This window comes from Sphaeramia orbicularis, chromosome 20, assembly GCF_902148855.1.
Source record: "Sphaeramia orbicularis chromosome 20, fSphaOr1.1, whole genome shotgun sequence".
Classification (NCBI taxonomy): Eukaryota; Metazoa; Chordata; class Actinopteri; order Kurtiformes; family Apogonidae; genus Sphaeramia; species Sphaeramia orbicularis.
Genome location: NC_043976.1, coordinates 30,964,871 through 30,986,921, shown reverse-complemented (window position 1 = coordinate 30,986,921; position 22,051 = coordinate 30,964,871). Strand labels below are relative to the sequence as shown.

The following is a 22,051-nucleotide window of genomic DNA, read 5'->3' as shown; positions in this document are numbered from 1 at the left end:
AACATGGCGAAGGCGAGACACGCAAGTTGTGGTGTTGGCTGCACACACCAACACGATAGTTTATTTTTGCTCCCCACTTCTGAGCCTCTCCGAAAAAAGTGGCTGGATTATATCTGTGATGCTCGTACCAAACATTCCCAAACACTTGTATGTGTGTTCCTGGCATTTCATGGACGAGTGTTTTTCGAACATGGGCCCATACAGCTCCGGCTTAGCACAAAGACTCCGAATCAAGAAGGACGCAGTACCAACGCTTCGTGACCCAAGTACAAGTGTGGGAGATGTAAGTTCTTATCATTTTTTTGTATCTTTACTGCATAACCCTACATTAAGGATAAGCTGGTGGTTGTTGATGTGTACGTCTAACGTTAGCATGGCAGCTAACATAGCTCGGTTACTGCTGCTAACGTTTGCGTCCCTGTTAACATGCAAGAGCTGATAATATCAAGAGACATTCAACAGAACTACTTTGAACGCGGGCCTTTTGTGGTTGGCATCAGTATAGTTAGCATCAAGCTTGTTAGCAGCTGCCTGCATTAGTGGCGGCAGGCGTCTTTCCGTGTCAGGTCCACGAACCCGACACAACACCGCCGTTTTCCGTTGGGGCTCAATCACGCCTCAAGGCAAAGAAAGCCAGTGTTTGGAAAGACGTTCTGTCTGAGACGTGTATTGTAGACGAGAGAGGGGCATTTCAGACAGGTGACTTGTGTATTCGTAAGCCGCGTCCTCTCCCAGAGAGGGGAGGGGAGTGGGCGTGGACAGATGCGTTCATTTGCATACCCGGAAGCAGGCCCAGAAACAGCCTGTTCTGAGGAGGGTGGTGAGAGGGACTTTTTTGACCGCTGAAACTCCGAACAAATGATTTTGGGGCGAAAAACTTAAATACTATGTTTTTGGGCTTCTGAGACCTATATGACGTGACTGAAAAAATAGCAATAATACGGGACCTTTAAAACCTGGTCCACTGCGCTAGACAATTTCTGTGGGCGTGGCCATAAATAGTAATGAGCTCAGTGCTTTAACACGTCACACTGACCAGCTTTTCTAACTGACGTGATTTCTCTGCTTATTTCTTTTTAGTGGCAATAGCAGACAGAGGAGGGTAGTGGTTCATTGTTCAAATTCACTACATAAACAAACACCTGGACCTAACCTATTTCAAAAAATACAAGTAAAAATGGTTTGTGTAGCAAAGCACCTTTAATATTTCAGTAAGGAGTTTGCACCAGTACATACCTCCAAAACAGCTTCAATGGGGCTTTAGAATTTATTCAAGTTTCCAAACTGTACTGGAGGGATGAAACACCATTATTCCAAAAGTGATTTCTTTCATTTGGTGGTTTAATGATAGTGGCAGAGAGCGCTGTCTAACAGCATTAACAAAACGGTGAAATTTCAGCAGTATAGCTACAAACAGCAAAGCTAAGTTAAAGGTCATTCTGCTACAACAGTGACATTTATTTTAAAAAATGAAAGTTGAGGACAGGGAGACTGTGGACTAGTAATTTTTGCATGCATAATGTATGTGTTATGTTGATCAATGCATTTAGTTCTGCATCAGTAGAATTAGAAGTAGTAACAGCAGTCACACTGTGAGTTGGTCGTACTAAATTTCTTGTTATAGTTTTATCCAGCGACAACAACTATATCATATTCATTTCTCACTAGGATGTAGGGTTACATTTTTTAGCTCCATCTTAAGATATTGTTCTGCCATTCTGATTACGTATCCTCTAAATTGCACGGTACATACATCAAACATCCAGTCCACAATAGTCGAAAATCTCCCACAGGTGTTCAACCCCTGACGACTTGGTGACCATGAAAAACCAAGAACTCAATTCACATCATTTGCATTTGCATCAAATAATTCATCGGCCTACAGTGCCCAGTGAATGGAGGCGTAGGCATCCTAAAACATACCACTCCCATTGAATACTTCCATTCGTTTGTTACCAATGTGAACATCATTACATCAGGTAAACACACTGGGTCAAAAAGAAAAAAAAGGCATGCATATTTCATAGGATGACCTTTAGCTGAAATACATTCACCCTGGCATTGCATTCATTTTTCTCCAAGATCTTATATAAAGATGAGAGTCGGGTCAATATGTAGTCTTCTCCTGCACATCCCATATGTATATTCTCAATGGAGTTCAGGTCTGGTCTATAAGGAGGCCAATCCAAATGTAAAAATGAAGCCTTACACTCTTTGAAACACTCTGAAACACTTTCAATTCTAGTTTTGTCATGTTGGAATATGCCAGTATCATCTGCAAAGAAAAATCCACTGATGTTCCTACTTGGCCATTCAATACATGTGTCCATTTTTTTGGACACACTACATTGCTGGACCTAGACTTGACCAACTGAATCAACCCCAGATCCGAACACTGGCCCCATAGGCTTATACTGTAGGCACTAGGCATGATGGGTAATCTCTTCTCAGTCTGGAACAGGGTCAATCTGGACTCATCAAACCAGATTTCCCTTTGAAAAAGTCCAATCCTGGCCAACGCAAAATAACTGGACATAGTGCAATATAATGTATGTGTGTATGTGTACATGTATGTGTGTATATGTATGCATATGCATGTGTGTAGGTGTGTATGTTTATATATATGAGCTCGTTGTACACGACGACCTCCATGTGGTGTATTTATTTATTTCATTTTATTTATTGTCCTCCTGGGTCAATTTTATGCACTTTTATTGGTTTTTATGCACTTTTATATATATGTGTATATGTTTATAGCTGTAAATGGACTTTTTTTTTTTTTAAAGAACTATGTGTTTTTTGTAGTATCTTTTGCCTGACTCCCTGAACGACTGCACAAAAGTTCCTATGTGTCTATGTATGCACAAATGGCAAACAAAATTTTTTGAATCTTTGAATCTTTATGCTCTCTACAAACAGATGGTTGTTTAAGAGATAAGAAGCTGCTTACAACATCAGTTAGGGTTAAATAAAGCAGCTGGTGCTGGTGCATATTATTCTTTGCTATAATTACCTGATGGAAAGCTCTTACCTATTTGCTTTGTTAAATCAAATTGGTGAAATAATATTTGGCTTGGCAGTGCATACACTGTAAAAAAAAAAAAAAAAAAAAAAAAAAAAAAAACCTCGAAAAAACCCTCTGTAATTATTCTTTACAGATCGCTTTCCCAATGTAACTCCCCTTAATACGCTAAGTGCTCACTCTAACTTGCCTATACGTGTGAATGCTTCAAAACAATAAAAAAAAAAAATTATAAAATAATGTGACTATTTCTGCAGTCTATAACAACACATTTTTCTTACATCAGGGGTAAATAATTCGTAGGGTGATGCATCTTTGTATCACCACAGAGCTCCGTTCTAATGACATACGACCATGATAGACTTTACCTTTATCAAAAAAAACGGCAGCTCCTGCGATGTGAATATTACACTTGGACATGTCACATTGCTATTGGCAATCTACAAGCACACAGAGGTGTTAAAGCATGGATGTCTTACCTGACTGGACTGTTATTGCTGTCTGGATCTCGAGCTGTTACAGCGCCCACTTCTGTGCCGCCTGGCGAATTCTCATAAACATCCATGATATAATAATCCATAGAAAAGACAGGAGGCTCGTCCACATCACCGACTGAGATCTTTAGAGTAGCAGTGTCTTTAAAAGAACGAGATAGGAAAAGCGAGGATCGACGTGTGTATTCGTTCCCTCGATGTGGCAGGGTGTAGGTCTTCTTTCTCTCGTAATCCAAAGACTGTTGGGGAAAAAGCATCATTTGGACATCAATTAATTAGCTAAACGCAGGATGTTCCTAATAAAACACTTACAGACTGTGTTTTTTAATCATTCGCATCCTTGTTAACCCTTTATACAGCACTTATAGAAATAGTGCTAGAAGAGATTGTATCTAGGTACACAAGCCTTAAGTCATCAGTGTTTCTATGCTTTATTGATGCGTCTAAGGCATTTGATAGAATCAACCATGAAAATTATTTGCAAAATTGCTAGCAAGGGGTGTTCCCACATGACACATTTTATTTTAAAAAATGTAATAATATGGTTTATTATGTAATAACAATCCAAATTAATATAATTTCAGAGCAATTTAGAAGAAATTAGTCACAGGAGCTACAGGTATGAATCAGAACTTTAACCACACACTTTAAAGATTAATTTAGCACATTACATTTTCCTGAAAATAAAAATGTGTCAAGTGCATTTTGTAATAAACTTCTCAAATTGTAATAACTTACTACATAATGTGAAAAAAATTTACGACATAATGCATTGAGGTAGTTATTACAAAATGCATCAGTTATTACATAATGCGGCTTTATTACAAGATGACGTGACATTCTTATTATTACATTTTGAACTTTTTATTACATAATGGGAATTTATTACATAATGCGGCTCAACAAGCTGCAAGAATACATCCTCCTTCTAATGCCAACCTCTGAGGTCCGCGTTAAAATCAGCCTTTAGCGAGGACTGGGCGAGCGCACACTTTTAACCAACTAGCCCAGAAACGGGATAGCGCATTTTGCGTCACGTTGGGGTTAACGAAGTAACACACAAACACATTTTGCGTTGCGCTAGTTGTTTATGAACAAAGAGCGAGCCCAGAAACGCGATGGCGCAAAATGCGTTGAATAGATGCATTTTGCATTGTGCTGGGCTTAACAATTCATGTTTTGTGTTTATGTTTATGCATTTGGCAGACGCTTTTTTCCAAAGCAACTTACAGGGGAAAACCAATCAAATCACTCAATCAGTCAAATTTTATTTATATAGCGCCAGATCACAACAAAAAAGTTATCTCATGACACTTTATATATAGAGTTGGTCAAAGCCAGACTCTAAGCCAATTTACAGAAACCCAATTTAACAAAGTATGGCAGAAATGAGCCCAGGTCCACTCACTGTTCATGCAGAGGTGGACCTTACAGACTCTGCGGACTTGAGAATGTTCCCTCACTGTAACTGTTGCTGTTATAGGGTGGGAAGCAAAATTTACAATATTTTGAGGCAGGGATTGAAAGACAGTGTATGACCAATTAGTTTATTGAAAGTCATGAGAATTTATTTGCCACAAGAAATTGACATAATAGAAAATGTTTTTTTCTGTGTCCTCCTTCTTTCTCAATAACTGCCTTCACACGCTTCCTGAAACTTGCGCAAGTGTTCCTCAAATATTCGGGTGACAACTTCTCCCATTCTTCTTTAATAGTATCTTCCACGACTTTCTCCTAATAGTTTTGCTCATAGTCATTCTCTTCTTTCCATTATAAACAGTCTTTATGGACACTCCAACTATTTTTGAAATCTCCTTGGTGTGACGAGTGCATTCAGCAAATCACACACTCTTTGACGTTTGCTTTCCTGATTACTCATATGGGCAAAAGTTTCTGAAAAGGTATGGATAATAGTGTTAGGTATGATTATGACATCAATATATGTTTGGTTTCAAAACAATTGACGTAGTGCCTGCTGAGAAAAAACAACTAAATGTTCATTGTAAATTTTGCTTCCCCACCCTGTACTGTCTTGTAATGTATGTGGAAATTACCAAAAATAGTCACTTGCCCGATAAAGAGTTAATCTCAGCTGGCAGTCTATTTCCTCCCATGCCTTTGCTGGTACAATTTAGCCTCTATCCTAATTACAAATTTGTTAGAGAGTTCTAGCAGCCTTACCTTTTGAGGCTGATGATTCCCTCCCTTGTGTCCCTGTCGGTGGATATGGAGAACATGTTGGCCCCCTCTGAGTTAATGATGCTGTACTTGATGTCTGCATTGATGCCGAGGTCCTCGTCGTTGGCTTTGATCTTCCCCACCGGTTTTCCTACTTGAGCTGATTCAACGACATACAGCTCATAATTTTCTGCGGATGAACAATGAGCGGGGGGACCCATTTAGAGAGAGCACCAAAAAAAAAAAAAAATCTCCTTTAAACACAGGCTGATCTGCCCTCATATCATTGTCTAAATGTTCTTCTAAAAGGGCTTAGCTAAGCAGTTCAAATCTGTCACCATTTGTTCCTGAGGGAATGTCATTAAAAATGCTCTGCAGTGCTTCAACTGACATTAATGCAAAAACCAAGGGTGATAGCACTGCAGTGGAGCATATCAACTCCGAAGGCAGATGATTATTCAGAAAATGTTGATGGTTTTGAATTAGTTCTTCACAGCAGCAAGAAATGAAAAAAAAACTCAGAGCCGAAGGGTGATTGTGGTTGATGAGGCAGCTTCAAAGACAAAGAGTTGCGACTTTATTATTACTTAAATTTATCACTAAAATGGAGAAATTTTTGAAAGCAAAACAGATGGTTTTGACGAATGCTCGGCTAATTTTTTGGTAATTTAAGAAAATTCAGATAGAATGGTGCAATAATGACGCACTTTACTGAGAGGAATGTGGAATTTCTGTGAAGGAAACCTCAATAATCATGATTTGATTTATGATTAAACAATTTGTGCATGAAAATGTGATCATTAAAAGAAATTGCTGCGAATACTAATTTACAGATGGTCTATCACTTGAGGAAAAGTAGAAAAAAAATAAAATTACACAGCTGAGACCTATAATACTAAGACTTTTTTTTTTTTTTTTTTAAGGATGATTACATTTCCACTATTAAAACACAGAACTCTTCACATTAAATGCTCTTCAGGTAACGTGCTGCTGCAGGCAGAGTAGAGGTCTTCTGCTCAAGGCAAAACCATGCTAAGAATAGCTTAGTGCATTTTCAGTCAGTTTGTCAGATTAATGTAACACAAGCTAAAATATTCAGTAGAAGGTAAGAATAGTCACTTGGTAAAACTAAATTATCCTCATGATTAAGTCATGAAGGGATACATGAAGCAACACTGATTTCATTTTGTCGGTTAAAGTGTTATCTGTTGTATACATACTTTGGGGGAACTTAGGCGGGTTGTCGTTGACATCTGTGAGGGTGATGTTGATGGTGGTGGAGCCAGAGAGGCCTCCGACCTGGCCTGCCATGTCTTTGGCTTGAATAACAACAGTGTAGTGTTCTCTGGCTTCCCGGTCCATGTTAGCTAAGGCAGTCCTGATAATTCCTGCATCAATGGAAAAAAAAAAACATACATGTGAGTGTCAAGCCACGGTCCATTTGTTTCCATTCAGAATCATTTCATTGCAATACAGAACATAGCATAGCCTAGCATAGCATTATTCCATCCATCCATTATCTTCCGCTTCATCCGGGGCCAGGTCGCGTGGGTAACAGTCTAAGCAGGGATGCCCAGTCTTCCCTCTCCCCAGACACCTCCTCCAGCTCTTCCGGGGGGAGGCGTCCAGGAGGCATCCGAAACAGATGCCTGAGCCACCTCAGCTGACCCCTCTCAATGTGGAGGAGCAGCGGCTCTACTCCAAGCTCCTCCCTGGTGACCTAAGCTCCTCACCCTATCCCTAAGGGTGCGCCCAGCCACCTGCAGAGGAAACTCATTTCGACCGCTTGTATCCAGGATCTTGTCCTTTAAGTGATGACCCAAAGCTCATGACCATAGGTGAGGGTAGGAACATAGATTGACCAGTAAATTGAGAGCTTCACCTCTCGGCTCAGCTCCTTCTTCACCACAACTGACCGGTACAGTGACCGCATCACTGCAGACGCTGCACCGATCCGTCTGTCAATCTCACGCTCCATCCTTCCCTCACTCGTGAACAAGACTCTAAGATACTTGAACTCCTCCACTTGGGGCAAAGACCTCCCCACAGACCCGGAGAGGGCAGACCACCTTTTTTCCGGTCGAGAACTATGGCCTCGGATTTGGAGGTGCTGATCCTCATCCCGCTTACTTCACACTTGGCTGCAAACCGCCCAAGGGCACACTGAAGGTCCAGGTTCAATGAGGCCAACAGGACAACGTCATCTGCAAAAAGCAGAGACAAAATCCTGTGGTCCCCAAACCGGACCCCCTCTGGCCCCTGGCTGCACCTAGAAATTCTGTCCATAACAATTATGAACAGAACCGGTGACAAAGGGCAGCCCTGCCGGAGTCCAACATGCACCTGGAACAGGTCTGACTTACTGCCGGCAATGTGAGCCAGGTTCCTGCTTCGGTCATACAAGGACTGGACTGCCCTTAGCAGAGGGCCCCGGACCCCATACTCCCAAAGCACCCCCCACAGGATACCACGAGGGACACGGTCGAACGCCTTCTCCAAATCCACAAAACACATGTGGACCAGCTGGGCGAACTCCCATGAACCCTCAAGCACCCGATGACAAGTATATAGCTGGTCCAGTGTTCCATGACCAGGGAATGAGTGCCCAATAAAAGGTTAAGTGATGTTCTTTTGGTTACATAGATGTATAATGTATATATTTCTATAAGTGTCCCATAGCATTACCATGGCAACACAGACAGAACAGCAGTTGCCAGGTTTAAGAGGCTACGTGGAAACAAACAAACCTGAAAGAAAAAAAAAAAAAAACCTCAAGCCTTTAACCTGCTGAATTATACATTCTTTTTACGTCTCTTTTTAAATAAGACAGATACCCTGTGGTTCATAGCAACTATAAAAAGCCCACAATTCATACCGTCATAATGTTACAAATGTTCTCCTCCACAAACATGTCTTTTTATTATTGGACGAGTCCCATTTTCCTTTAAAGACAAACACATAAAAACTCCCCCTTGCTCTCATCTTTGATTCTCCCTGGTCGCTCATTGTCAAGGTTAGCCTTCGCTCACTTTTCATTATATTTAAAATGACTATGCAACCTTGGATCGGGCCAGAATGCACTTTATAAGGCACCCACTCAATCATGTTTATTACTACAATAACACAGCAAACACAGCCATGAACTTTCACAATGCTAACTCAGTGATATATGACTGCACCTCTACAGCACACTACATGTTAACAAGCCAAAAAAAAAAAAAAAAAAAAAACAGAATCTGCCTGTGATGCTTCTGTCTGATTGATTGGACCAAATAGGAGGCATGTCTTTCGAATTTCCTTGGCCGCGTGGGTGTGTTTGTGCATCGTCTTAACATGTCTGCTTATCAGTTTAGAGGGATAGATAGATGATAGACAAAATAAGGAACAAAATGGACAAAAATGAAAAAAAAAAAATCTATGAAAAATTAACAAAAATGAGGTAAAATGAATAAAAACTGACCAAAATGGCCAAGAAAATGAACAAAAATAATATAAATACTTAGCACAATGAACAAAAAGAACAAAATGATGAAAAGTCAGATAGATAGATAGATAGATAGATAGATAGATAGATAGATAGATAGATAGATAGATAGATAGATAGATAGATAGATAGATAGAAACGAAATGAATATAAATGATGAATATAAGCAACAAAACAAGTAAAACATGAACAAACGAAGGAACAAAATGGACAAAAATGCAAAACAATCAATGAGAAATGAACAAAAATGAGACAAAAATGAACAACAATGAAAGTAGGCATCAAAATAAGTAAAAAAAAAAACAACAAAATGGACAAATATAAGCAACAGAATCAATGAAAAATGAAGTAAATGAATAAAAACTGAGCAAAATGGGCAAGAAATGAACAAAAATAAACAGATAAGTAGCACAATGAACAAATAGAACAAAACAATGAATAGATAGATAGATAGATAGATAGATAGATAGATAGATAGATAGATAGATAGATAGATAGATAGATAGATAGATAGATAGATAGATAGATAGATAGATAGATAGATAGATAGATAGATAGATAGATAGAAAGATAGATAGATAGATAGATAGATAGATAGAAATATGTAAACAAGCCAAAAAAAAAAAAAAAGAACACAGAATCTGCCTGGGATGCTTCTGTCTGACTGATTGGACCAATAGGAGGCACGTCTTTGGCGTTTCCTTGGCGGCGTGGGGTGTGTTTTGTGTGCCGTCTTAACATGTCTGCTTATCAATTTAGCTTTGTGTGCTCGTCTATATCTGTGCTGGAGGTTTAATTGGCCATTTCAGCTTCTCAAACTGCATCACAGCATGGAGCATGATTCAATATGTTCTACTAGTTACATCGGTTTTCATTGTAAATCTCACTTTTCCCAGAGCAAGACCCTCTGGCAACCACTAAACCTGTGTACTCATGAACTTTGTGAACCCTGCCATAATACACAACAGCCGGCCAGGAGACCGCCAGGAAATGAGAAAGCAACCGGACGCAAGGGGAAGTGGACTTTTACCTCCTGATGTGAGTGGAATCATTGTGGTGACATTTTGTGAAGATGGTTTGAGACAATGAATGAACCCATAAACACCCAGTGTGACTTTTGTGGCAGTTGTCAAATGATTTTTTCTGTCTTTTTAACATTTCCTAAGTGATTTATCACCATTTACTATAATATTATCCTCTGTATTTTGCATTTTTTCAGTCAAAATCAAATATTTTACATAATTTAATTCACTGATCATGTAGATATTTATCAAAGCTCAGACTAAAGTTGAGGGTTATTATATCCAAAACAGAAAATTGAAGAAAAATCCACTTTTTTTCACAAAGATATCAATAACTGAATATAAAACAACTGTTTGTCTCTATTGGTCATTCCACTTACAGAAGCAGGTGAATCAATTAAATGCAATTACCCTTTTTACAAACACTGCTGATGTGCTTAATGTTTGCTTGGCCTTGGCAGCAAAAAGGACAATTAGCATTACTAGAAGTGTTAAAAAACACACTCTTGTATCTGTATCAAACATTATTACACTTAATTGACATATTTTTCTATAGCTGCGAGGCCAGGGGAAAATCTCTGAAATACAGACAGGAAGTATTTTGTTAGAGAACATCAAAAAAACTTTAAATTGTGTCGTAATTATCTACTGTGCACACATAAAAATCATAGAAGACAATATATTCCCAGGAATTATCATTTTCACCACAAACTCAATCTGTTAGCAATTTATAGCAATAATATTTCTTTAGTAAAAAGGGTTTGCATTGACATGTCATGTTTAAAATTCCAAAATACAGAGGAGAGTATTGTAATCAGTGATGATACATCACTTAACCCTTTATAGTTCACTCATAGAAAAACTGTGAAATTCAAAATGTCACCCATAGTGTGTTATTGGTGGACATAACAAGAATTTATTACCTTTGAGAAATTTTACAAATATTTTCATCATTATGTAGAAAATCAAGGTCAATGGAGTACCATATTTGGTTCCTTACCAGTAAGTGGCAAAAAAAAGGAAATATCAAAAAATGTTTTAAAAAACCGTATGTAATGTGACACCAACATGTATTTAGAACATTACAACAACATACAGGGGTTGGACAAAATAATGGAAACACCTTCACCTCAAGATGATAATGCCCCAATCCATACAGCTAGAATTGTTAAAGAATGGCAGGAGGAACATTCTAATGAAGTTGAGCATCTCGTATGGCCGGCACAGTCCCCAGACCTCAACATTATTGAGCATTTATGGTCAGTTTTAGAGATTCAAGTAAGACGTCGATTTCCACCGCCATCGTCTCTAAAAGAATTGGAGGGTATTCTAACTGAAGAATGGCTTAAAATTCCTTTGGAAACAATTCACAAGTTGTATGAATCAATACCTCGGAGAATTGAGGCTGTAATTGCCGCAAAAGGCGGACCTACACCATATTAAATTATATTTGTTGATTTTTTAAGGTGTTTCCATTATTTTGTCCAACCCCTGTACAGACACTTGTCAACATCCACATAATCCATTTGAACTTTATTTATGTGGAAATGACCAAAAATAGTCACTTGTCCAATAAAGGCTTAAGAAAGGTGAAATAGAGAGAAAAAATCAATCAGGAATTGACACAAAAATTAACACCGGGTCTTTATGGGTTAAGTTTGAGCCAAATGAACCAAATTTGAGCAAATGCTAGAGAAGTGCCAACCTACAGTTTTCTTGTAGATCACAGGTGTATTAGATTATCATTGGTAATTAGCTGTTTTTATCCTTCGCCACTACAAAATGTTAGTTGCTGTTATATTTGGCTGTTAATTGTTGGGTTACTGACACATTAAGCAGTTCTTGTACAAAATTTTAAACAAGTCAGACCCTTCTTGACCCTACATGCTGCTAAGATGTTTTTACACTCCATGATTTTCTCTCATATTGAATACTGCATAACGTCCTGGTCACTTGCTGCTGGCACATCACTCAAACCTTTAGAATCACTTTTTAAAAAAGCCATAAAAATATTTGATAAAAAAAAAAACCCACTTAATTTTCACCATTGCATTGTTTTAGATAAATATAAATTCTTAATTTTAATAATTTTGTGAATTTTAAAAATGCTTGCTTGATATTTAAAGTCTTGCATGGATTCGCCCCTCCTCCCTTGACAGATTTTATCAAATCCCGCTCTGTCAGTGGGATGGTCACCAGGGCCACAGCTCGAGGAGACTGTGAGGTGCCACACAGGCGCACACTTTTGGACAAACTGCACTTTCAGTCACTGGGACTGAATATGGGAACAGTTTACCGCTCAACATAAGAGACTCACAATCATATGCCTCCTTCAAATCACAACTTAAACATTGGATGAAGGAAAACCAAGCCTGTGACCATCAGTAGATCATCCTCACTATGTTGTCCTGTGTGTTTTTAGGATGTTTTGCATTCTTTGTACCGTTTTTTTATAATGTCTTTTACAATATTTTGCCTTTTTGTCAGTTGTCTTTCTTGTCACCTGCCTAGGGACTACAGATGGAAATTAGCACTGCTGCTACAATCTGGCATATTTACAGCTGCAATTGTTGTAGATGTTCATTAATATGCACTGTCCCTATTAAATAAATAAATAATAAATAAATAAAACTAACCCTTAGGGGTCCACGGTCACGGCCCTGTGACTGTGGACTGGGGACAATTGCATCTGAAAGTGTGGACTTGAAACGCTCTCTCACTTTTTATTTTGATGTTGATAGAGCAAATACAAGCAGAGATATGAGGGTTTGAAACCGGAGCAAACAAATGTGAGTGAAAGTATGAAAATGAGGTGGTGGTGGTGGTGGTGGGGAGGGGGGTTATATTTCTGACCATATCTTTGTCATTTTTTGTCCTTTTTCAAAATGCAAAAAACTAGCCGAATCTGCGTTATTCTAATCCACAGACTGCATTAGCATTACAGATAAGGTGAGGATGACCCCCACCTGAACTGGATGTGGAAACCAGGAGGACTGGGGGGGGTGCGAAAACCAGAGAAAACACCTATGTAAAGATAGGCTTTTATGTCAAATATTTGAGTACAGTTTTAATTTATTAGAATTTCAATTTCATATACCTAAGATTTGGAACCAATATTCACTTTTAAAGTCTTTGAAAATTCATTAAGCATCTTTGTATTATTTATGCAATAAATTCTATAAATTTTTCAAATCGGATTTTAGATTTTTTGTGTGTTTTTTGGCCTTTTGCGTTGATATAGTAGGTTAAAGTGAAAAAATAATAGACAGATGACATAGATCACAGGTGTCAAACATGCAGCCCAGGGCTAAATCCGGCCCACCAAAGGGTCCATTCCGGCCCTTGGGATGAATTTGTGAAATGCAAAAATTACACTGAAGATATTAACAATCCTTTTAGTTCAGGTTCCACATTCAGACCAATTCAATCTCAAGTGGGCAGGACCAGTCAAATACTTTCATAATAACATAGAAATAATGACAACTCCAATGTTTCTCCATGTAAATGTAAATATTTTCATGTATTTACACTAAAACAAAGTTGTAATTTTGCAAAAAAAAAAAAAAAAAAAATGCGAATAACCAGAAATGTCTTAAGAGAAGTAAGTACAATTTTAACAATTTTCTGTCTGTTATTAAATGTTTTGTGTGTTGTAGATCCACTGTGATCTGTACGTTATAATACACATGTGTAAATGATAAACTGAGGCAGATTATTGTTAAAATTACACTTATTTTTTCAGTTGTTCATTGTACTCACATCTTTTGAAAGGATCGTTTGTAGATATAAACCTGTTCATAATGTAAATTAACTTTTTTTTTTTGCTCTAAAACAGAGAAAAAAATTGGAGTTGACATTAATTATATATTATTATGTTATTATTTTACTGGTTCGGCCCATTTCAGATCAAATTTAGCTGAATGTGGCCCCTGAACTAAAATGAGTTTGACAGCCCTGAGATAGATGAAGTTGTGCTGAAAAAAAAAGATACCAAACATGGGTATAGTAAACTTTTCTTGTATAATATATAAAGGCAAAATCAAAAGTACTCAAAAACGGCCAAAAATAGGCTCAGACCCCTAAGGGTTCAAATGCACATGTGAAGGTCATTTTGGTTTAATGGTGGACCAGGCAGGCATTTTTTCCATGGAATCAACAGTTATTTCCACTTTATGTCTTCCTGGAATAAAAGTTTTAGAAATATAATCTTAAGTAACATTCAACATTAAATTAATGCCGTTTTACGATTTCCTAATTTCACAAATGAGGCAGTAGTGCCTATCTTGTACAATAGCTCATTTCCCCGCTTCTTTCTTCAGGACTCTATAGACAGGACTAATCCACTCGCTGCAGGCAGAATAATCATTAAAAGTGGGTCAAGACAGGCAACAGTATTAAGATCCAGAGGATCTTAGGTTACACGTCGTCTGTCACACTGAGCCTGGATAAAGTCATCCAGGCTGTCTGCTAACCTGGCTCATTAGCACAGAATCAACAAAAAGGATTATTGAAACATACCCTGTATCTATCTGGGAAGGGATATTTTAAGTATTATTTTAGATTTCGGCAGAACTGAACAGGACTGTCCAACCTTGTCTGTGTTTTACTTTAAATTGCAATTCGAATTGACAGACTTTCGGAAAAACATAACATTTATAAGTCTAGTCTTGACAGGATGTTGATGTTTCTATAAATGAGAAAAAGAATCTAATTTTCAACACTGTAACCACACGTCAGAATAAACTCTAACACTATTGATTCTCTGGTTTATATTTATCTAGTGGCCCACTATGTCTTGACCAGGCAGACCAGAAATAATACCTTCATGTTCAGAGAGGTGAAATAAAACAAATGCACTTTTTTGTAGTTGCATTGCTTGTCAAGGAGTTTGAATTTTATATATTTTCAGCCTTTAGACCACAGGTGTCAAAGTCATTTTAGTTCAGGGGCCTTATTCAGCTAAATTCTGCAGTGGGCCGGACCAGAAAAATAATAACATAATAACCTATAAATAATGACAACTCCAAATTTTTGTCTTTGTTTTAGTGTTAAAAAAAAAAAAAAAAAAATTAAATTATGAAAATACTTACTTTTATAAACTTTCAAAAAAAAAAAAAAAAAAAAACATGAAAGAACTGAAATTTAAATTTAAAAATGTGAGGAAAATTTTGTGCAATTTTAACAATATTATTCGTCAACTTCTCATTTGTCCATGTGCATTATGGATCAGATCTACAAAGACACTAAACACTGAGGAACAGGCAGAAAAATTGTTAAAATTGTGCTGAATTTTCTTTAGACATGTCAGGTTGTTCATATTTGTTCAGGTCATTCACATTTTAGTGTAGTTTGTAAATGTCAATATTTTCATAATTTAATGTTATTTTTTGCACTACAACAAAGAAAAAAATGTAAGTTGTTGATTCTAGATTTTTTACTTCATTGAAGATTTTTTTTTTTTTTGCTTAATTCAAGATTTTTTTTTTTTTTTTTCTTAATTGAAGATTTTTTTTACTTAACTGAAGATTTTTTTTTTTTTTAGCTTAATTGAAGTTTTTTTTTTTCTGCTTAATTGAAGATTTTTTTTACTTAATTGAAGATTTTTTTTTTGGCTTAATTCAAGATTTTTTTAATGTAATTGAAGATTTTTTTACTTAATTGAGGATTTTTTTAAGCTTAATTGAAGGTTGTTTTTTTTTTTTGCTTAATTCAAGATTTTTTTTTTTTTTTACTTAATTGAAGATTTTTTTCAGCTTGATTCAAGATTTTTTGCTAAATTTGAGATTTTTTTTTTTTTTTGGCTTAATTGAAGATTTTTTTTTTTTTTTTTACTTAATTGAAGATTTTTATTTGGCTTAATTCAAGATTTTTTTTCCTTAATTCAAGCTAACTTTTATTTATTTTTTGCTTAATTCAATCAAGACTGTGGAATTTTTGCACTTGGCCAAAAACATCCCAGGGGCCCAACTGTACCCTTTGGCGGACCGCATTTGGCCCCCGGGCCGCATGTTTGACACCCCTGGTTTAGATGTTCCATGGTTATCTGACAGGTTTAAAAAAAAAAAAAAAAAAAAAATCAGATACTTAATTTCAGTCCAAAACAAAATTCCAATACTTAATTTCAGCGCAAAAAAAAAAAAAAAAAAAAAAAAAAAATCAAATACTTAATTTCAGTCCAAAACAAATTCTGATACTTAATTTCAGCGCAAAAAAAAAAAAAAAAATCAGATACTTAATTTCAGTCAAAAAAAAAAATTCCGATACTTAATTTCAGTGCAAAAAAAAAAAATCAGATACTTAATTTCAGCGCAAAAAAAAAAAAAAAAAAAAAAAAAAAAATCAGATACTTAATTTCAGTCCAAACAAAATTCTGATACTTAATTTCAGCGCAAAAAATTAAAAAAAATCAGATACTTAATTTCAGTCCAAAAAAAAAATTCCGATACTTAATTTCAGTGCAAAAAAAAAAAAAATCAGATACTTAATTTCAGTGCAAAAAATCAGATACTTAATTTCAGTGCAAAAAATCAGATACTTAATTTCAGTGCAAAAAAAAATTCTGTGCTACAAATTCAACATCTTTTATAATTCAAAATCTAATGACAGATTTACTTCCATAAAATAAGTCTATTCAACAAAACATTGTTAGGAATCAGAACTAAAGCATAGGATTTTTTTTTTTTTTTTTTTCTTGTACCTTTCTCTTCAAAGGCAAGGTCTCAGCATGGATTTGCTACTTTTGTTGGTTTCAAAAGGAATCAAAGTGCTTGCAGCCACTTTTCTGTAATGATGCAGCCTTTATTGGAAGTGTTTTGTTATTAACTGGAGCCTTAGCATTACTTAACCTAGGGTCCTTGAGACCACCAGACCTTGGCAAGTGGCCACACTTTCCATTAAAACCCCACTAAGACAGACGATCTGACCTTTAAGTCTCTTATTACCCCTTTACTCATGAAGGCGCATCGCTCCTGAGCAATATTTCACTGCAGGGTGTTTAGGAAGTATGAGCACACAGTAAAAAATATGAGGTTTTCCTTTTACGGCCTGGGGAAATCCAGAACTGTGAGGATGATGGACTGTCAATCCCTTCTTTTTCTTGACCATACAAAAACAAAATGCTATTATCCCTCCGGTATCCGGGTGCGCTTTTTAGGCACACTTTGCACTTCGTGTTAAAAAACTTCATATTATTTTTCACAATTTAAATAAGGTTAAAATTCAAAAGTTATTCATTTGTGCATGATCTTTAAAATTCTGGCCACCAACTAAAATGTGCACATTGTAAACAAAAGAAAATTACAAGACTAGCATCTGTCTCCCAAGTGTGCCTAAAACGCACTATTCTTCCATTATAACCACTGTTTTGATCCGAAAGCCATTAAAGCATAAATCCTGCTTTTACTGATATCTGGGCTTCATTTGAGAGAGGAGGGTCTAAATTAATGTATTAATGTTGTTCATGTTGCTGTTAATCATTGACATATGCCAGGGCTGCAAAAATCAAATAATATGCGATCCAATTTTTTTGTAATATTTTGAAAAAAACAAAAATGTATTTTGGTGTTTTTTGCATCAAAAAATATAGTGACATCATGATGAAAAGAGATCGTTTAAAAGGTTAAAAAAATCTAAAATGAATGATTATTTGATATGTATGATTAGGGCTGACCTTCATTTACAAAAATAAAATCAAATTAGAGCAGAAAAATAAATCAAAATATAATATTTAATACTTTGATTTATAGGTGTGCATTTTTGGCACACTTGGTGACAGATGCTAGTATTTTTGAACATTTGACCTAGCGCCAAAAATAATAATGCAACTTAACCAATGTTGGAGTTAATCACTGACATATGCCAGGATGAAAAAATCAAATAATATGTAATCCAATTTTTTTTGTAATATTTTGAAAAAAAACAAACAAACATATTTTGTGTTTTTTGCATCAAAAAATATAGTGACATCATGATGAAAAGAGATGATTTAAAAGGTTAAAAAAATCTAAAATGAATGATTATTTGATATGTATGATTAGGGCTGACCTTCATTTACAAAATAAAATCAAATTACAGCAGAAAAATTAATCAATATATAATATTTATATTTAATAGTTTAATTTATAGATGTGCATTTTTGGCACACTTGGTGACAGATGCTAGTATTTTTGAACATTTGACCTAGCGCCAAAATAATAATGCAACTTAACCAATGTTGAGTTAATCACTGACATATGCCAGGATGAAAAAATCAAATAATATGTAATCCAATTTTTTTTGTAATATTTTGAAAAAAAACAAACAAACATATTTTGTGTTTTTGCATCAAAAAATATAGTGACATCATGATGAAAAGAGATGATTTAAAAGGTTAAAAAATCTAAATGAATGATTATTTGATATGTATGATTAGGGCTGACCTTCATTTACAAAAATAAAATCAAATTACAGCAGAAAAATTAATCAATATATAATATTTAATATTAATAGTTTAATTTATAGATGTGCATTTTTGGCACACTTGGTGACAGATGCTAGTATTTTTTAACATTTGATCTAGTGCCAAAAATAATAATGCAAATTAACTGGTGTTGGAGTTAATCATTGACATATGCCAGGCAGCAAAAATCAAATAATATGTAAACCAATTTTTTTTGTAATACTTTGAAAAAAAAAAACAAAAAACCCAAAAACATATTGTGTGTTTTTTGCATCAAAAAATGTTGTGACATCATGATGAAAACAGATCGTTTAAAAGGTTAAAAAAAAATCTAAAATGAATGATTATTTGATATGTATGATTAGGGCTGACCTTGATTTACAAAAATAAATCCAATTACAGCAGAAAAATAAATCAATATATAATATTTAATAGTTTGATTTATAGGTGTGCATTTTTGGCACACTTGGTGACAGATGCTAGTATTTTTGAACATTTGACCTAGCGCCAAAAATAATAATGCAAATTAACCAATGTTGGAGTTAATCACTGACATATGCCAGGATGAAAAAATCAAATAATATGTGATCCACTTTTTCTGTAGTATATTGAAAAAAAATACATTTTTTGTGTTTTTTGCATCCAAAAAAATGGTTTGTTTACATTACAAACACGGCATTTAAAGGGTTAAAAAATGTGACAATTATTGAGTATTTGGTATTTTTATTTACAGCTCAAGTTGATGAAATAGAAAAAAGTGTAAAAGAATTAAAAACAAACTGTAGGAAAAATTTTTTGACATTATTCCACAAGTGTGCGAAAAAGGCACACTTGGTGCTTAGTAAGGGCCTTGCTGGACGGGATACCGGAGGGTTAAGAGTGTGCATTCACATCTGAGCCGGAACATCACCGAGTTCCTTTCATTCCTAAATGAAATTCTTTAACAATACCAAAAAGGCCACACGGGTATTCTTCGGAAACGGCGAGTACCTGAGAGGAATGTCACCTAGTTTGACATGAGGGGGTCACACCTGTGAACTCTCTTACCTGACCATTTCTGAGCTGTAATACCTCAGACAGTCTCTGCTAAAATCTCTACGGAGCTCGTCAGTTAATTTAGAAAATAATTGAGAAAGAGCTGACTTCCCTGAACCTGGCGCCGTTTGACACAGTGAGGTGGTTAGCCTTTTCCTCAACCTCCCCAGTCTATTAGAGTTGATACCATCACACTATCCACCTCTTTGTCTGGCTGGAAACTTCTAAAGGAGGACAATCTCCTGGGTGAACAAAAAGGATTATAGGAGATTACTAAAGCACGCTTCAATCTCCAGCTTCAGGATTCTTGGTTTTTTAGGCCTATCTGGTACGATGTTATCCCTGTTCGTCGTCAATTTTACAGAAATTCCCAAGAAAAGATCATACTATTTCTAAGACTACTACCTCTTCTATTTATCCTACAAAGATATCTAACTGTAGATCACACATCTGTCGGAGATTCATTGAGTGAAATGCTTAAGATTGCATCACTACTGATAAAGTGACAACTCGTACTTGATCCAACCGGTAGTAGAACTTAATCTACGAACAGGGAAATGTCTTGATCTGTGTCAGCTCCATCAGTAAACTCGAACACTCCTAAATCCCAGGGAATCATTTCAACTCTATATAATAAATTTCTAAATATTCAAAATTCATTTTCCTCAGTTTTAAAAGAAGAATGGGAAACTGAGTTAAATTTAACAATTTGTGAAAGTCTATGGCTTAGCACAGGGGTGTCAAACATGTGGCCCGGGGTCCAATCTGGCCCACCAAAGGGTCCAATCCGGCCCGCGGGATGAATTAGTGAAATACAAAAATTACACTGAAGATATTAACAATCAAGGATGTCAAAATAAATTTAGTTCAGTTCCATCTAAAGTGGGTCAGACCAGTAAAATACTATCATAACTAGAAGCACTCGGAGAGCGCAGACCTCCGCCAAGGCTGATCAGTACCAAACCCCACCCCCGATCACCACCAAAATTTAATCATTTCTTCCTTATCCCATTTCCAACAAACCCTGAAAATTTCATCCAAATCTGTCCATAACTTTTTGAGTTATGTTGCACACTAACGGACAGACAAACAAACAAACAAACCCTGGCAAAAACATAACCTCCTTGGCGGAGGTAATAAACTATAAATAATGAAAACTACATTTTTTTCTCTTTGTTTTAGTGTAAAAAAAAAAAAAGTAAAATTACACAAAAATGTTAACATTTACAGACTAGCCTTTTACAAAAAAAAATGTGAACAACCTGAAATGTCTTAAGACAGAGGTGTCAAACTCATTTTAGTTCAGGGGCCATATTCAGCTAAATTTGATATGCAGTGGGCCGGACCAGAAAAATAATAACATAATAACGTATAAATAATGACAACTCCAAATTTCTGTCTTTGTTTTAGTGTAAAAAAAACAAAAAACAAAAAAAAATTAAATTATTAAAATACTTACTTTTATAAACTATCAAAAAAAAAAAAAAAAAAAAAAACCTGAAAAAACTGAAATTTAAATTAAAAAACATAAGATAATTTTGTGCAATTTTAATAATATTATTCCTCAACTTATCATTTCTCCAGGTGCATTAAGGATTAGATCTATAAAGACACTAAACACTGAGGAACAGGCAGAAAAAATGTTAAAATTGTGCTGAATTTTCTTTAGATATTTCAGGTTGTTCCTATTTGTTCAGGTTATTCACATTTAATTGTTTCAGGATAGTTTGTAAATGTAAATACTTTCATAATTTAATGTTATTTTTTGCACTAAAACAAATGACTGCATGATTTACTTTTCTTTTTAAAGTTGGAAAAGATGAAGTTTTCTGTTTGTGGACAAATTAATTTGTTTTATCAACAATGGAATCCTGTTTTCTCTACAGTCAACAAGAGTGTCCTGCTGTCTCCTATGTCCTTTTCACGGAGAAATGTGTTGTTGGTTTGCATTGTATTGACTCAGCCCTGAGTATTGGAAAGAGGAGCTGATAACGTTATTTATCTTGTTGCTTTTTTCTTCTTTTTGGGGGGTTTGGTAGGTTTGTTGTATGGTTTGTTTGTATATGTTGTGTCTATGTGGTTCCCTGTGTATGGGTACATGTTTGTGTAAATGTACAATTTGAAATAATAAAAAAAGAAAAAAAAAAAAAAGACTGCATCACTACTGACAAAGAGACAACTCGTACTTGATCCAACCGGTAGTAGAACTTAATCTACGACAGGGAAATGTCTTGATCTGTGTCAGCTCCATCAGTAAACTTGAACACTCCTAAATCCCAGGGAATCATTTCAACTCTATATAATAAATTTCTAAATATTCAAAATTCATTTTCCTCAGTTTTAAAAGAAGAATGGGAAACTGAGTTAAATTTAACAATT

General features: G+C 35.7%; 1 protein-coding gene across 1 annotated transcript in view; it reads right to left on the bottom strand.

Annotated features, from left to right (window-relative positions):
* Window positions 1-22,051, bottom strand: part of LOC115411443 (cadherin-18) — a 492,272-nt gene that overhangs the window by 307,963 nt on the left and 162,258 nt on the right. Inside the window, exon 5 of the mRNA XM_030123571.1 lies at window positions 6,915-7,082. Coding sequence (XP_029979431.1) covers window positions 6,915-7,082 — 168 coding nt within the window. The remainder of the gene's footprint in view (window positions 1-6,914; window positions 7,083-22,051) is intronic.